Source organism: Balaenoptera borealis (assembly GCF_965194805.1).
Source record: "Balaenoptera borealis genome assembly, chromosome: 1".
In the NCBI taxonomy this organism is placed as follows: Eukaryota; Metazoa; Chordata; class Mammalia; order Artiodactyla; family Balaenopteridae; genus Balaenoptera; species Balaenoptera borealis.
The window spans coordinates 30,678,613-30,694,286 of NC_138860.1; the positions used below are offsets into that span (position 1 = coordinate 30,678,613).

Consider the following 15,674-nt stretch of genomic DNA (forward strand, 5'->3'; position numbering starts at 1 on the left):
ATTGAAAGGCAGGAAATGAGATCATTTTCATAAACTCCTTTGAATTTTCTTCTTACTTTTAGAATTTTTTTTAAAAAAAGAGTCTTCTGGGTCAAAATGGGTAAAGGAGGTTAAAAGGTACAGACTTCCAGTTATAAAATAAATAAGTCATGGGGATGTAAAGTATGACACTGTGACTATAGTTAATAATACTGTGTTGTATATTTGAAAGTTTCTGGGAGTAGATCTTTGTTTTTTGTTTGTTTTTTTTATTCCTCAGCAACCCTCAGGTGCCTGCACTCCAGCTGCTCCCCCATGTGCTCCCCAGAGAGTAGATCTTAAAAGTCCTCATCATAAGAAAAAAAAGAAATGTAACTATGTATGGGGATGGATGTTAATTAGACTTACTGTGGAGATCACTTCACAAAATATACTAATATTGAATCATTTTATTGTATACCTGAAACTAATATAATATTATATGTCAATTATACCTCAATTAAAGAAAAAAAAAGAATCTCCTGGCTTTCTTAGGTATTTAGGGCCAATTTCCCATAACTATATTCTGTTTTTCCTGGAGTCTCTTCTTTCATTTGAGTAAATTATACAAATTATTTTTAAAAAATTAAAAAACCTTAATGTTCAGTATTTTCTGTTGGAACTTTAGTTTTGAATGTAATTAAAATAAGTGAAGAAAAAAGTTAAAAGAAAAAAAATCAGTAGGAAAAATGATTAGATTCCTATGAACAACAAAAATTAGTACATGTCTATAAATAAACATAAAAAAGTGAAATTTTTTATTCATATGAATAAGATCCATATGAATAAAAAATTTGCTTAGTTTTCCAAAGTTGTTGGGATTTAAGAATTATAGAACACTTCCTAGAGTGTAAAGGCAGTATCAAATGTTCAGGGACCATAGTTTTTTCTTCCCATGTGGCCTTGTGCTTTGGGGAAAGTAGGCTAACCCTTGACACAGGAATGCTTTTATTACTTAGAACCACAAATATTTTTCCCAAAATGACTTGGGTCAGCCAGTCTTCAGGCTTCAATTCTTGATACTTCCTCATGTCTTTGACTTATTTAAAATCTCATTTATTATTGATCAGATGTAGATGTTTCATTTTTTACTTGAGTATCCAATGGTGAAATTAATCATTTGATCAAAATATCAGAATCAATTAATAAAGGTATCAGTAAAAGATGAACCCCAGCAACTTCAGATAATCATTCAAGTTCTATTATCTGGAGTCATTTATAGTATAAATGCAAATAACTTCTGACTTTATCTAAGAAACTCTGAGCATTTTCTTCCATATGACATTTCTCTAAATGAAAAAGACAAATAGCTAGAGGCTTGACTGGCACATTTTTCTTTGTAATAATAATTCTCTTTATACTGCACATAGCATGACACATAAGTAATTTGCCTCTTACTGCGTACATTCTGATAATAATTCTGGTTATAAATTAGGGTGAACAATGGGGGGAGGTGGAAAACAAGTCATTGATAACCATATTATTTTAGATCTACTTATGCTGTTGATTTTCTTTGTTTCTTTATGAGTCGTTTTTCTGACAGTAAATAAGAAATATTCCTTATTCAGTAAGTGGATTTCCATGTATGAAGGAAGCTGGCCAACTGGATGTTGCTGCTTGCATGGTATTCAGAGTTGAGGCCATCTGAACACCCTGAGTAATCTTTTCCATCAATAGGATGGCCTGAGGATACAGAGATGGGTGACAATATCTGATAGACCCTCACTTTCATCCTGAAATAAAGACTGGAGTATCACTGAGACCTTGCCATTTGATGTGCAGCTCAGGCAACAGCAGCCACTTCTGATTTTTCTCTCTTCACTTGGGGATGGCTGGGAAGAAAGAAGAAGTCAGGTTTATTTGTGGGACCAAATTTCTTTTCAGACTTCTTCTCCGTTGTACCTGTGAAATAAAGGATAGGTCAGTTAGTAGCTGCATTATATGACAAACACAATTTTTTAGAGTCAATCTGTACCACTAATTTTTATGAAGATTTTAATCCTCCTAAAAGATTAAAGGAAGAAAGTTTAGTTATTTACTTAGCTATCCTGTGTGCCTCCAGGGTAAAAATGTTTAAAAAAAATAAATAAATAAGAGGTGAGGCTCCAGCAGCTCATGGTGGAAGAGCAAAGGCTTTAGAACTACTTAACTCTGGAATTATCCATTCTTGGGATTCTCTGCTTAATCTGTAAAGGGTTGGGGGTTGGTTAAAATAAAAGAAAACAAAGAAGCTTGTTAGGTTGTTGTAATATTGATATCATGAGTCCATTGTCTTATAAAAAAATAAAATCAAGTGATGATCCCACAAATGAGAAAAAAAAAGTTAGTTTTGAATTAGATAGTTTTATAAAACATGCATATAAAAAGTTAAGCTCATTTGGTTTCAAAATTTAGATCAAGAAGTGTCTAAATTTGTCAGAGAGGAGACAAGATTGTGGAGTAGAAGCACTTAAGCTCACCTCTTCTCATGAAAACATCAAAATCACAACTAACTGCTGAAAAACCATCAACAAAAAACCTGGAACCTACCAAAAAGATATTCTATTTTCAAAGACAAAGAAGCCACAGTAAGACAGTAGGAAGGGTGCATCTGTGATACAATCAAATCCCATACTTGCTGGGTGAGCAACCCACAAACTGGAAAATAATTAAATCACAGAGGTTTTCCCACAGGAGCGAGAGTTCTGAGCCCCACATCAGGCACCCCAGCCTGGGGGTCTGGCATCAGGAGGAGGATTCCCCAGAGCATTTGGCTTTGAATGCAAATGGGATTTGATCTCAGCAACTCCACAGGACTGGGGGAAACAGAAACTCAACTCTTGGAGGGCACACACAAGGTCTTGTGTACACAAGGACCTCAGGGGAAAAAAGCAGTGACTTCATAGGAGCCTGGGCCAGACCTACTAGCTGGTCTTGGAGGGTCTCCTGGGGCGGTGAGGGAGGCTGTGGCTCACTGTGGGGACAAGGACACTGGGGCAGAGGTACTGGGAAATACTCATGGACATGAGCTCTCCTGGAGGCTGCCATTTTGACACCAAGTCCTGGTACCACCCAACAGCCTGTAGGCTCCAGTGCTGGGATGCCTCAGGTCAAACAAACAATGGGGCAGGAACAAAGCCCCACCCATCAGCACACAGGCTGCCTAAAGTCTTCCTGAGCCCACAGCCCCCTCTAAACACACCCCTTGATACAGCCCTGGCCACCAGAGGGACAAGACCCAGCTCCATCGACCAGAGGACAGGCACTGGTCCCTCCCACCAGGAAACCTGCCCAAGCCTCTTAGAACAGACTCAGGCACCAGGGGGAAGACATCAGAAGCAAGAGAAACTACAGTCCTACAGCCTACAGAATGGAGACTGCAAACTGAAAGCTAGAAAAAATGAGATGGCAGAGGAATATGTTCCAGATGAAAGAACAAGATAAAACCTCAGAACAACTAAGTGAAGTGGAGATAGGCAATATACCCAAAAAACAATTCAGAGTAATGATAGTAAAGATCATGCCAGATCTCGAAAAAGAATGGAGGCGTAGACCAAAAAGATACAAGAAATGTTTACCAAAGAGCTAGAAGACATAAGGAACAAACAAACAGAGTTGAACAATACAATAACTGCAATGAAAAATACACCAGAAGGAATCAATAGCAGAATAAATGAGGCAGAAAAAATGGATAAGTGAGCTGCAAGACAGACTGGTGGAAATTACTGCCACAGAACAGAATAAAAAAAAAAAAGAATGAAAAGAAATAAGGACAGTTTAAGACCTCTAGGAGAACATTAAATGCACAGACATTCACATTATAGGTGTCCCACAAGGAGAAAAGAGAAAGAAAGGGCCAGAAAAACTATTTGAAGAGATAATAGCTGAAAACATCCCTAATATGTGAAACAGTCAGCCAAGTCCAGGAAGTGCAGAGAGTCCCAGGCAGGATAAACCCAAGGAGGAACACACTGAGACACATATTAATCGAATTGACAAAAATTAAAGAAAGAAAATATTAAAAGCAACAAGAAAAAAGCAACAAATAACATACAAGGGGATCCCCATAAGTTTCTACAGCAGAAACTCTGTAGACCAGAAGAGAGTGGCATGGTATAGTTAAACCTATATATAGGTTTAAAGTGAAAAAGGGAAAAAAAACTATAACCAAGAAAACTCTACCCAGCAAGGCTCTTGTTCAGATATGATGGAGAAATCAAGCTTTACAGACAAGCAAAAGCTTAGAGAATTCAGCACCACCAAACCAGCTTTACAGCCAATGCTAAAGGAACTTCTCTAGGCAGAAAAGAAAAGGCCACAACTAGAAACAAGAAAATTACAAGTGGAAAAGCTCACTGGTAAAGGCAAACATACAGTAAAGGTAGGAAATCATACACACACAAATATGATATCAAAACCAGCAATCATGATAAGAGGAGAGGACAAATGCAGAATATTGGAAATGCATCTGAAATTTAGGAGACCAGTAACTTAAAACAATCGTGTTTATATAGAGACTGCTATATCAAAACCTGATGATAACTGCAAACCAAAAATCTACAATAGATATACAAACAAAAAAGAAAAAGGAATCCAAACACAACACTAAAGATAGTCATTAAATCACCAGAGAAGAGACCAAAAGAGGAAGGGAAGAAAAAAGACCTACAAAAGTAAATCCAAAACAATTAACAAAATGGCAACAGGAACATACATTTCGATAATTACCTTAAACGTAAATGGATTAAATGCTTCAGCCAGAGAACTTAGACTGGTTGAATGGATATGAAAACAAGACTCAAAAATATGCATTCTATAAGAGACCCACTTCAGATCTAGGGACACATACAGACTGAAAGTGAGGGGATAGAAAGAGATATTCCATGCAAATGGAAATCAAAAGAAAGCTAGAGTAGCAATACTCATATCAGACAAAATAGACTTTAAAATAGAGACTGCTATAAGAGACAAAGAAGGACACTACATAATGATCAAGGGATCAATCCAAGAGAAGACATAACAATTGTAAATATATATGCACCCAACATAGGAGCACCTCAATATATATGGCAAATTCTAACAGCCATAAAAGGAGAAATCAACAGTAACAAAATAATAGTGGGTTGGGGGACTTCCCTGGTGGTTCAGTAGTAAAGAATCTGCCTTCCAATGCAGGGGACGGGGGTTCAAGCCCTGGTTGGGGAACTAGGATCCCACATGCTGCAGGGCAGTTAAGCCCACATGCCACAACTACTGAGGTAGTGTGGCTTAACTAGAGAGCCTGTGTGCTGCAAACTACAGAGCTCACGTGCTCTGGAGCCTGTCCACCACAAGTAGAGAAGAGAAAACCCCCATGCCACAACTAGAGAGAAGTCTGCACGCCACAACAAAAGACCCTGCATGCCTCAACGAAGATCCCATGTGCCGCAACTAAGACCCTATGCAGCCAAAAAATAAATAAATGAATAAATAAACAAACAATAGTGGGGGACTTTAACACCCCACTTTCATCAATGAACAGATCATCCAGACAGAAAATAAAGAAACACAGGCCTTAAATGACACATTAGAACAGATAGACTTAATTGATATTTATAGAGCATTCCATCTAAAAGCAGCAGAATACACATTCTTTTCAAGTGCACATGGAAATATTCTCCTGGATAGATCACATGCTGGGCAATAAAAAAGCCTTGATAAATTTAAGAAAATTGAAATTGTATCGAGCATCTTTTCCAACCACAACACTTTGAGACTAGAAATCAACCACAAGAAAAAAACTCCAAAAAAAAAAAAAAGATAAAGCACATGGAGGCTAAACAATATGCTACCACACAACCAATGGATCACTGAAGAAATCAAAGGAGAAATAAAAAAATGCCCAGAGACAAATGAAAATGAAAACATGATGATCCAAAACCTATGAGACACAGCAAAAGGAGTTCTAAGAGGAAAGTTTATAGCAATAAAATTGTACCTCAGGAAACAAGAAAAATCTTCAATAACCTAACCTTACACGTAAAGCAACTGGAGAAAGAAAAACAAACAAAACCCAAAGTTAGTAAAAGGACAGAAATCATAAAGACCAGAGCAGAAATAAATGAAATAGAAATGAAGAAAAGAATAGAAAAGATCAATGAAACTAAAAGCTGGTTCTTTGAAAAGATAAACAAAATTGATAAAGCTTTAGCCAGATCCATCAAGAAAAAGAGGGAGAGGGCTCAAATCAATAAAATTAGAAATGAAAAAGGAGAAGTTACAGTGGACACCACAGAAATACAAAGGATCATAAGAGACTAGTACCAGCAACTATATGCCAATAAAATGGACAACCTAGGAGAAATGGACAAATTCTTAGAAAGGTAAATCTCCCAAAACTGAACCAGGAAGAAATAGAAAATATGAACAGACCAATCACAAGTACTGAAATTGCTACTGTGATTTAAAAACTTCCAACAAACAGAAGTCCAGGAACGATGGCTTCAGAGATGAATTCTATCAAACATTTAGAGAAAAGTTAACACCTATCCTTCTGAAACTATTCCAAAAAATCTCAGAGGAAGGAACACTCCCAAACTCATTCTATGAGTCCACCATCACCCTGATACCAAAACCAGACAAAGTTACCACAAGAAAAGACAATTACAGGCCAATATCACTGATGAACATACATGCGAAAATCCTCAACAAAATACTAGCAAAGTGAATCCAACAATACATTAAAAGGGTCATACACCATGATCAAGTGGGATTTATTCCAGGGATGCAAGGATTTTTCAGTATCTGAAAATTGAACATTGTGATACACCACATTAACAAACTGAAGAATAAAATCCATTGATCATCTCAGTAGATGCAGAAAAAGCTTTTGACAAAATTCAACACCCATTTATGATAAAAACTCTCCAGAAAGGGGCATAGAGGGAAACTACCTCAACATAATAAAGGCCATATATGACAAGCCCACAGCTAACATCGTACCTAAAGACAAAAAGCTGAAAGCATTTCCTCTAAGATCAGGAACAAGACAAGGATGTCCACTCTCTCCACTCTTATTCAACATAGTTTTGGAAGTCCTAGCTAAAAATAAACTCAAAACAGATTAAAGGCCTAAATGTAAGGTTGGATACTATAAAACTGTTAGGGGAAAACATAGGCAGAACCAACTTTGACATAAATCACCACAGTATCTTTTTCGATCCACCTCCTAGAGTAATGGGAAAAAACCCCAAAATAAACAAATGAGACTTAATTAAACTCAAATGCTTTTTTTGCACACCAAAGGAAACCATAAATAAAATGATAAGATGACCCACAGAATGGGAGAAAATATTTGCAAACAGTGCGACTGACAATGGATTAATCTCCAAAATTTACAAACAGCTCATGCGGCTCAATATCAAAAAATTAAACAAACCAATCAAAAAATGGACAGAAGACCTAAATAGACATTTCTCCACAGAAGGCATAAAGATGGCCAAGAGGCACATGAAAAGATGCTCAACATCACTAATTATTAGAGAAATGCAAATCAAAACTACAGTGAGATATCACCTCACACCAGTCAGAATGGCCATCATCAAAAAGTCTACAAACAGGAGCTTCCCTGGTGGCGCAGTGGTTGGGAATCTGCCTGCCAATGCAGGGGACACGGGTTTGTGCCCCGGTCTAGGAGGATTCCACATGCCGCGGAGCGGCTAGGCCCGTGAGCCACAACTACTGAGCCTGCTCGTCTGGAGCTTGTGCTCCGCAACAAGAGAGGCCGCGACAGTGAGAGGCCCGCGCACCACGATGAAGAGTGGCCCCCGCTTGCCACAACTAGAGAAAGCCCTTGCACAGAAACGAAGACCCAACACAGCCAAAAGAAAAAATAAAATAAATTAATTAATTAATTTTAAAAAAAATCTGTGAAAGAATGTTTAAAGAAAAAAAAAGTCTACAAACAATAACTTCTGGAGAGGGCGTGGAGAAAAGGGAACTCTCCTACACTGTTGGTGGGAATGTAAATTTGTTACAACCACTATGGAGAACAGTCTGAATGTTCCTTAAGAAACTAAAAATAGAGCTACCATATGACCCAGCAATCCCACTCCTGGGCATATATCCCAAGAAAAACATGGTCTGAAAGGATACATGCACCCCAATGTTCATTGCAGCGCTGTTTACAATAGCCAAGACATGGAAGCAACCTAAATATCCATTGAAAGATGAATGGATAAAGATGTGGTACATATATACAATGGAATATTACTCAGCCATTAAAAAGGAAGAAATAATGCCTTTTGCAGCAACATGGATGGACCTGGAGATTATCATACTAAGTGAAGTAAGTCAGACAGAGAAAGGCAAATATCATATGACGTCACTTATATGCAGAATCGAAAAAGAAAGATACCAATGAACTTATTTACAAAACAGAAACAGACTCACATACTTAGAAAACAAACTTATGGTTACCAAATGGGAAAGGTTGGTGGGAGAGAGAAAATAGGAGGTTGGGATTAACATATACACACTACTGTATATAAAATAGATAATCAACCAGGACCTACTGTATAGCACAGGGAAATCTACTCAATACTCTGGAATAACCTATATGGGTAAAGAATCTGAAAAAGAATAGATATATGTATATGTATATGTGTAAGCTAATCACTTTATTGTATACCTGAAACTAACACAACATTGTAAATCAACTATACTGCAATACAAAATAAAAATTAAAAATAAAAATAGGGCTTCCCTGGTGGCGCAGTGGTTAAGAATCTGCCTGCCAATGCAGGGGACATGGGTTTGAGCCCTGGTCTGGGAAGATCCCACATGCCACGGAGCAACTAGGCCCGTGAGCCACAACTGCTGAGCCTGCGCATCTGGAGCTTGGGCTCCACAACAAGAGAGCCCAGGACAGTGAGAGGCCTGCGCACCGCGATGAAGAGTGGCCCCCGCTCGCCGCGACTAGAGAAAGCCCTCGCACAGAAACGAAGACCCAACACAGCCAAAAATAAATAAATAAATAAATTAATTAATTAATTAAAAAAATATGGCAACTTAATTAGAAAAGTAATTTGTTAAATTTAAAATAAATAAATAAATAAATTTTAAAAAAAATAAAAATAAGGGAATTCCCTGGTGGTCAAGTGGTTAAGTCTCTGCGCTTCCACTGCAGGGGTCACGGGTTTGATCCCTGGTTGGATAACTAAGTTCCTGCATGCCATGTGGTGTGGCCAAAAGATAAAAATAAAAAAAAAAAATTAAAAAAAATAAAAATAAAAATTACGATATGTTAGATCTTCCTCTTAATTTTTGATCAATTTTAATAACTAGATAAGTGACCACATTTTAAGTTAGGCTCATATAAACTTCCTAGAACTAGTAGAAGAGTTTTAAGGTTTGAGTTTTTTAGGCTGTTTGGTTTAAGAGAATGAGCATGACATTTGGAGTAAAATGTTGACCTCAGGTTATCACTTAATTTTATGTGATCTTGGCAAGTCACTTAACCTCCCTTTTGGCTCCACTTTTTTCCAATTCTACAATGGGTATAACACTTTGTGTGATTTTTGTGAAAATCAAAAGAATCATTTATAAAAATACTATGTAAACTGTAAAGTTTTGTGTTAGTTTTCCTACTAATATTGGGGTGGCCAAAAAGTTTGTTTGGGGTTTTCTGTGAGATTTACTTTTACTTTTTGTCCAACCCAGTATGTGGAAAGCATTCTCCTTGGCTTGGCTGGTAAGCCAGAAACTTATTGTTGTCTTGGCTCCGTCCTGCAGGTACAATAATGTTAGGAAGCAAGGACGGCTACACAGCCCTCAGATATGTCATGTCATACTGCCTAGCTTTTAAAATTAGTCAGTGAACCTAAGTCTGAAATTAGCTCTCAGAAGGTTTTACTTTTTCAGGCTCAGAGGTCCTGTTTGATTTTTCTGTCTTTCCAGGAAATTCATGATTTTCATCTCACTAAGGTAAAACATATGCGTCCTGGAATATTTGTAAACCAAGTAGGAACTGAGATAATTTTAGACCCAGAAATAAGAAACACTCCAAACAGAAATGGGATACACTATGGAATTCTGAGTACTAACTCACTCTTTCATGTTGAACATGGCTTCCCTTCTTCTTTCCTGGAATGCCATCTGAAGAGTCCCTTCGTGCCTCTGAACCAATTAGTGGAAGAAATCTTAGACTAGTGGGGCTTGGTACCTAGAAGCCATAAATGAGGAGTTAGACATACTTAAAGTGATAACTTCTGTAATATGAATTCAAGGGTGGGGGATAGGGAGTGAGAAGATCCAACTGCTTTAAAATATACCCACCTTCCCAGGAGCCCACTATTAATTCTGATACTTTACCCTTAGCATCATCTGTAGTTTAAGTGTTTGATACCTGTAATAGGTATCAACATGTTCTTGGGAAAGAGAAGTAACATTTTAAGGAAAAATAGGTTAAGATTAAGTTGTAATATTTTGTCTTTGGTTTATTATTCTTGGTTAATTAATTCTTTAATTTAACAGCAGTTATCTGGGTTGGAGACTTGAAGGATGAATAGGGATTTGGAGGGAAACAAGTGGTGGATGAGTTATGGGCAGAGGGGCAGCACAGGCAAAGTCACAAAAGAGGAAAGAACAGTGATGCTTAAGAAATGGTAAGTAATTTAGCATAGCTGGAGTATAGGGTACATGGGAGAATGTGGTGGAAAGTGGGGTTATACAGTTCAGGCAGAGATCAGATCATGAGAGGTTTGTATGCCAGGCTAAAGGCATTTGGATTTTATCCTGTAGGTGATGAAGAGCCAGGGTAAAGTTTGAAATAGTTTTATGTAGTATTGTTTAGTGTGGAATGACAGAGACAAGTGGTCAAGGCCATTGACACACAGAACTGAAGACTTCTCTGGGATCGGACACCACATGTTTATGGAAGCATCATTCTGCTTGGTTGTGTGATTTTCTCCAACCTTGCTTTTTAGCCCAGGGTCAGGGATGAGATGTCAGATTCCCTATTGTTCTGTAACCACTCTAGTCCTAGATACCTCCAACTCACCCTGTATATAGGCAGAGAACCAAAAACAATCCCTGCCTCTCTGTTTTCAGTCATGAAACCTTCCAAGGTATGTCTTCGAATCTGCAAAGCAGAGGAGTGAATGTTTAATGAAAAGGGCACATTACATAAGTGGCAAAATTCCTGGATTCAAATTCTGACTGCCACATAACCAGCTGCATGATCTTAAGCAAATTCTTTCCCTGTTGATGAGCTATGAGGATCAAATGCACATAGTGATGTGCTACTTAAATGTGAGAGTTAGTGCTATTGTTTTATTATTACTGATAACAATATGTCAAAAAGAAATTAACAGAAAAGAAGTGAATTGATAAATATTACACAATTGAGAATGAAAAGGAATGGGCAAAACAAAATTGCTGGTAGAAATCAGAGATTCCTTAGTAAAAGGTCTTTTACCTCAAGCATTAACCCTTTGTTATTTTACCAACAAACTCAGAAGACAAAGGTGTGGTAAGAAGAGGGCATTCAGTTGTTTCAAGAACTTTAAAACCTTTCTAAAGATTTCCCCAAATTTATTTAATATTTCAGTTAAATTACTTAAAAATTTATCTCTTCAAATTGGAAGAAAATATTAAAAGTGAATACCAATCTTTATTTTTAGGTTGTGCTATTCAACAAAATTGAGGAATCTTTATATGCTATACATGTATCTTTGCCCATAAAGAGCTTATGATTTATTGGTGGAGGTGAGAAGTAAGAGTAAGTATACCAATAATTCTAGTTCAGTGTAGAACATGGCAAGTGAACATGTTATGAGACACAAAGCAAGGAGAGATTGGGGAAAGTGGAATTAACATTTATTGAGTACCTACGATGTACCTCATATATATTTTCTCATTTAATCCTCACAAGAACTCTTTGAGGGATTAGATTATTAATTAGAGAAAATAGCATCTAAGATTAAACCTAAGTCTGTTACATTCCACAGCCAGTCCCTTTCCTGCCTGTCACCCTGTACTCTGGGAGAAACTGAGTTCTGTTTGGACAGAAAGCTAGGGTTTATAAAAATTGTTTCATTTGGAAAGTGCTAAATATTTATTAAACATGAAGTTGATGCTGTGAAAGAATAATGACATAATGAACACTGCTCTGTTTTACAAATTGGAACAATACCCTCAACTTTGAGGTTTTCAGTGTGCCATTCGCAGTCCTTTTCATCTGCTCTCAAACATAATGACAATCTGAATGTTATATTCTTAATTCTCTTGCTTTTATTTATACAATTTTACCTTTTATGCTTTTTGCCAAAACAATATTTTAGTTTTGCCTCTCCTCTATTTTTATCTAAATGAAATCGCTATGTATATATTCTTATGCAAAACTTTTCTCATTCAATAGTATGTCTCAAACATTCATTCGTGTAGGTGAATGTTATTCTAGTTCATTTAGTTTTACTGTGCCATAGTATTTCAATTTATAAATATGCCATAATTTAGTTACCAGTTATACTGTTGATGAGCATTTAGGCTGCTTTCAGGTTTTTGCTGTTACAAACAGTACTGCTCTGAGCTCTCTTGTTCCTGCCTCCCAAACACGTGCTCAAGAATTTCTACTCAGTAGAGTATGCCTATTTTCAACTTTACTAGATAATGCCTGTCACATAATTTTCCAAAGTGATTCTAGCAGTTTACACTATTTCCGATAGCAGATTATTGTTCTGATTGTTCCAAATGCACACCGATTGTCAGACTTTTTGATATTTGCCAAGCTGGTGGCTGTAAAATGCTATCTTATAATATTGATGTGCATTTCCATGATTACTAATGAGCCTAAGCATCTTTTCATGTATTTATTGGTAATTTTTTTTCCTTTTGTGAAGCATCTATTCAAGTATTTGACTGTTTTTTAAATTGGACTACCTTTTCTACTTACTGATTTTTTCCTATTCTGGATACTAATACTTTGTCAGTTACAAAGTAGGATGGACTTTGACAGAGAGAGATCATGGATATGGCAAGGGTAGACCAGGTGGACTATAGGGACAGAATACTGAGAGAAATGTTCAGGAAAACAAGAATTAGTCTGATTTACAGAGGGTTGGGCAACTGTAGGTTAGAAATGGGAGATAAGTTTGCTTTGTATTGTTGAAAATCTTGAGGAAATCCATTTTAATTAATTAATGCCAGACCTTAGCCTAAAGACTCATGCTATATCCGTTTTTTAGAAATTTTAGAAATTGAAATAGAATAAATAACAGTGTACATTTCTCTCCTGTTTCTGCACTGAAGAAAAGTGTGTCTATCTGTGATAGGCAGAATAATGGCAACCAAAGATATTCACACCCTACTCCTCTCACCCCGAATCTGTGAATATATTGCCTCACTTGGCGAAAGAGACTTTGCAGATGTGGCTAAGGTTAAGAACCTTGTGATGGATTATCCAAGTGGGCCCAATCTAGTCACAGGAATTTTTAAAAGCAGAGAACATTTCCCACTGGTCAGAGAGATATGTGACCACAGAAGAATGGGCAGAGAGTTGCAACATTTCTGGCTTTGAAGATGAAGGAAGGGGACCACAAACTAAGGAGTATGAGATTCTCCCCTAGAGCCTCCAGAAAGGAACACAGCTCTGGCAACACCAGTAAAACCTGAGTCAGACTTCTGACCTACAGAACTGTGAAATAACTAATTTGTATTGTTTAAGCCACCAAGTTTGCAGGGATATGTAACAGCAGTGATAGAAAACTAATACACCGGGCATATCTAAATTCAAAAAAACAAAAGCAAAGGTTTTTGTTTGTTTGTTTGTTTGTTTTTTAAGGTTACCTTGGGAGAAGAAAGAGACTTGAAAAACTTAAAATCATGTTCCACTTCAAAGGCCTTAGGAGGTGTACGTTTGAAGAGCAAAGACATCGAGCTCATTTTTTTCCATCTGCATATAAAGATACACATACACAAACACACAAAAAACAGTTAAGGATATGCCCACGCCTTTTATTTTCTGCTTAATCAGCAAGTATCCATCATGTACTTCTTTGTCTGGGCCTCCAAATTCTCTGGGTCCCATGGCACCAGTCCTAACGATGTGACCTTTGCACTTAACTCTTATTCCACTTGGCTTACCAGATTTCCCTCCAAAGAAACCACAGAGATGTCTACTAAACCTGAACATTCCATGTAGTTAAATTCATTAATAGCCATTGGGGGGAAAAAACTGTATAGTAAGGATGAGGAAATCTCTGGTATAAAACCAATGTTTGATTTTTTGTGTGACTCAGGTCAGCTCCCACTATAGTTAACACTTACTTATGCGTATATTTTAAAAGTTATAACCAAGTATTAAAACATTTTTTAAAGATAATAAGTAGTATGTTCTAAAATGCAGTATTTGTACAGAAGAAGGCCTGATTTGCTACACACAAGACATAATTATTTACTTATAACAAAATGTGAACACATATCCTACTTTAAGCTATCCCAAATATATCATATCATTTCAAACTTCTGTATCTACCATTTATATCTTTTGCGTCTGCTTGTAATGTTCTCCACTAGTCATTCTTTATTTGTTCCACAATATCTTTTGAGTGCCTACTTTGTGCTAAGTACTGAACTAAGAACTGGGTATATAAAGGTGTGTAAAACATGGTTCTTGTGGTCAAGGAACTCAGAGAATAATGAAGAAATGCATATTAAGAAATTAGAATATAGTGTTTTCAGTACTAAGATACATGGATGCTCAAGGCTCAGCAATTACCCGAGGAGATTGATTAACTTTGCTTGGTGAACTTTATCGTATCCTGATGAGTCTTGGCTCTACTATACCACCTCTTACATTTTAGCCAGACTTTTCCCCCAGTGCTCCTTACTGCCCAGCTAAGGCAAGCCTTGAACACTGCAATGGGATTTTGGCAGTCATCTGGAACCCTTGTTAATTGTTCCCAAACGGTTCCTGTTTTGAACCACATTCTGTGTGATTTGTGACTCTTAGCTTCAATTCCTATTTACAGCCATTCTACCAACTTTTGGACTAGATGATGGCATTGTGTCTCCCCAGCTTTGACCCACTTAGGATTTGCCTAAAAGACCTTATCTTAGACAGTCCTCTATGATTCTTCCCACTTTGGACTCATCTTGTCAGCTATTCCAGTTCTGGTCTGCTGGATATTACCAGTCTAGGCAGTCTGGTCCTGTGAGGACTAGAAATTTAGACATCTATAATCTAGGACTGAGCTTTGCTGATGTTGAAAGCTCAAATGAGCACCAATCTCTTCCATTATAACAAAGGTTCAGCCATGGTCAAAACCAGGACTGAGCTTTGCAAAAGCATAAAACAACTTTTGACCAATATTTTATTCTTTACTGGAGGACTATCCTCCCCCCACCATGCCTTTAAGCATGCTCAAGTCTCCCCCACAAACAATCAAACTCATGAAACAAACTAATCTTCATCCTTACAACTATTTGACTTCCTTGCAAAGTAATCTATACTGTCATCACCTCACGTCTCCTATTTATTTCTCAACCAAGACGATGTGATTTTTACCCATCACTCTTTGAAATTTCACTCTCTAGAATCATCAGTGACCTTTCAGCTGACAGACATACCAAAACCAGTGTTTACTTTTCTCTTGTCCTATGTGACTTCACTGCCACATTCTACAAACGTGTCCTCTCTA

The 15,674-nt window shown here is 37.2% G+C and overlaps 1 protein-coding gene and 2 long non-coding RNA genes across 7 annotated transcripts in view; 1 reads left to right on the forward strand and 2 right to left on the reverse strand.

Moving 5' to 3' along the window:
- Positions 1–15,674, reverse strand: part of LOC309605589 — a 582,281-nt gene that overhangs the window by 275,712 nt on the left and 290,895 nt on the right. The gene's annotated exons all lie outside the window — the stretch shown is intronic.
- The window catches only part of LOC309605570, a 162,691-nt gene that overhangs the window by 39,943 nt on the left and 107,074 nt on the right, over positions 1–15,674 (forward strand). The gene's annotated exons all lie outside the window — the stretch shown is intronic.
- Positions 1,837–15,674, reverse strand: part of WDR64 (WD repeat domain 64) — a gene marked incomplete at its 3' end in the record, with an annotated part of 155,301 nt that continues 141,463 nt past the window's right edge. The window contains exons 25-28 of the mRNA XM_082341618.1: positions 13,822–13,927; positions 11,036–11,116; positions 10,085–10,198; positions 1,837–1,920 (exon numbers count right to left, since the gene is read on the reverse strand). Coding sequence (XP_082197744.1) covers positions 1,837–1,920; positions 10,085–10,198; positions 11,036–11,116; positions 13,822–13,927 — 385 coding nt within the window. The remainder of the gene's footprint in view (positions 1,921–10,084; positions 10,199–11,035; positions 11,117–13,821; positions 13,928–15,674) is intronic.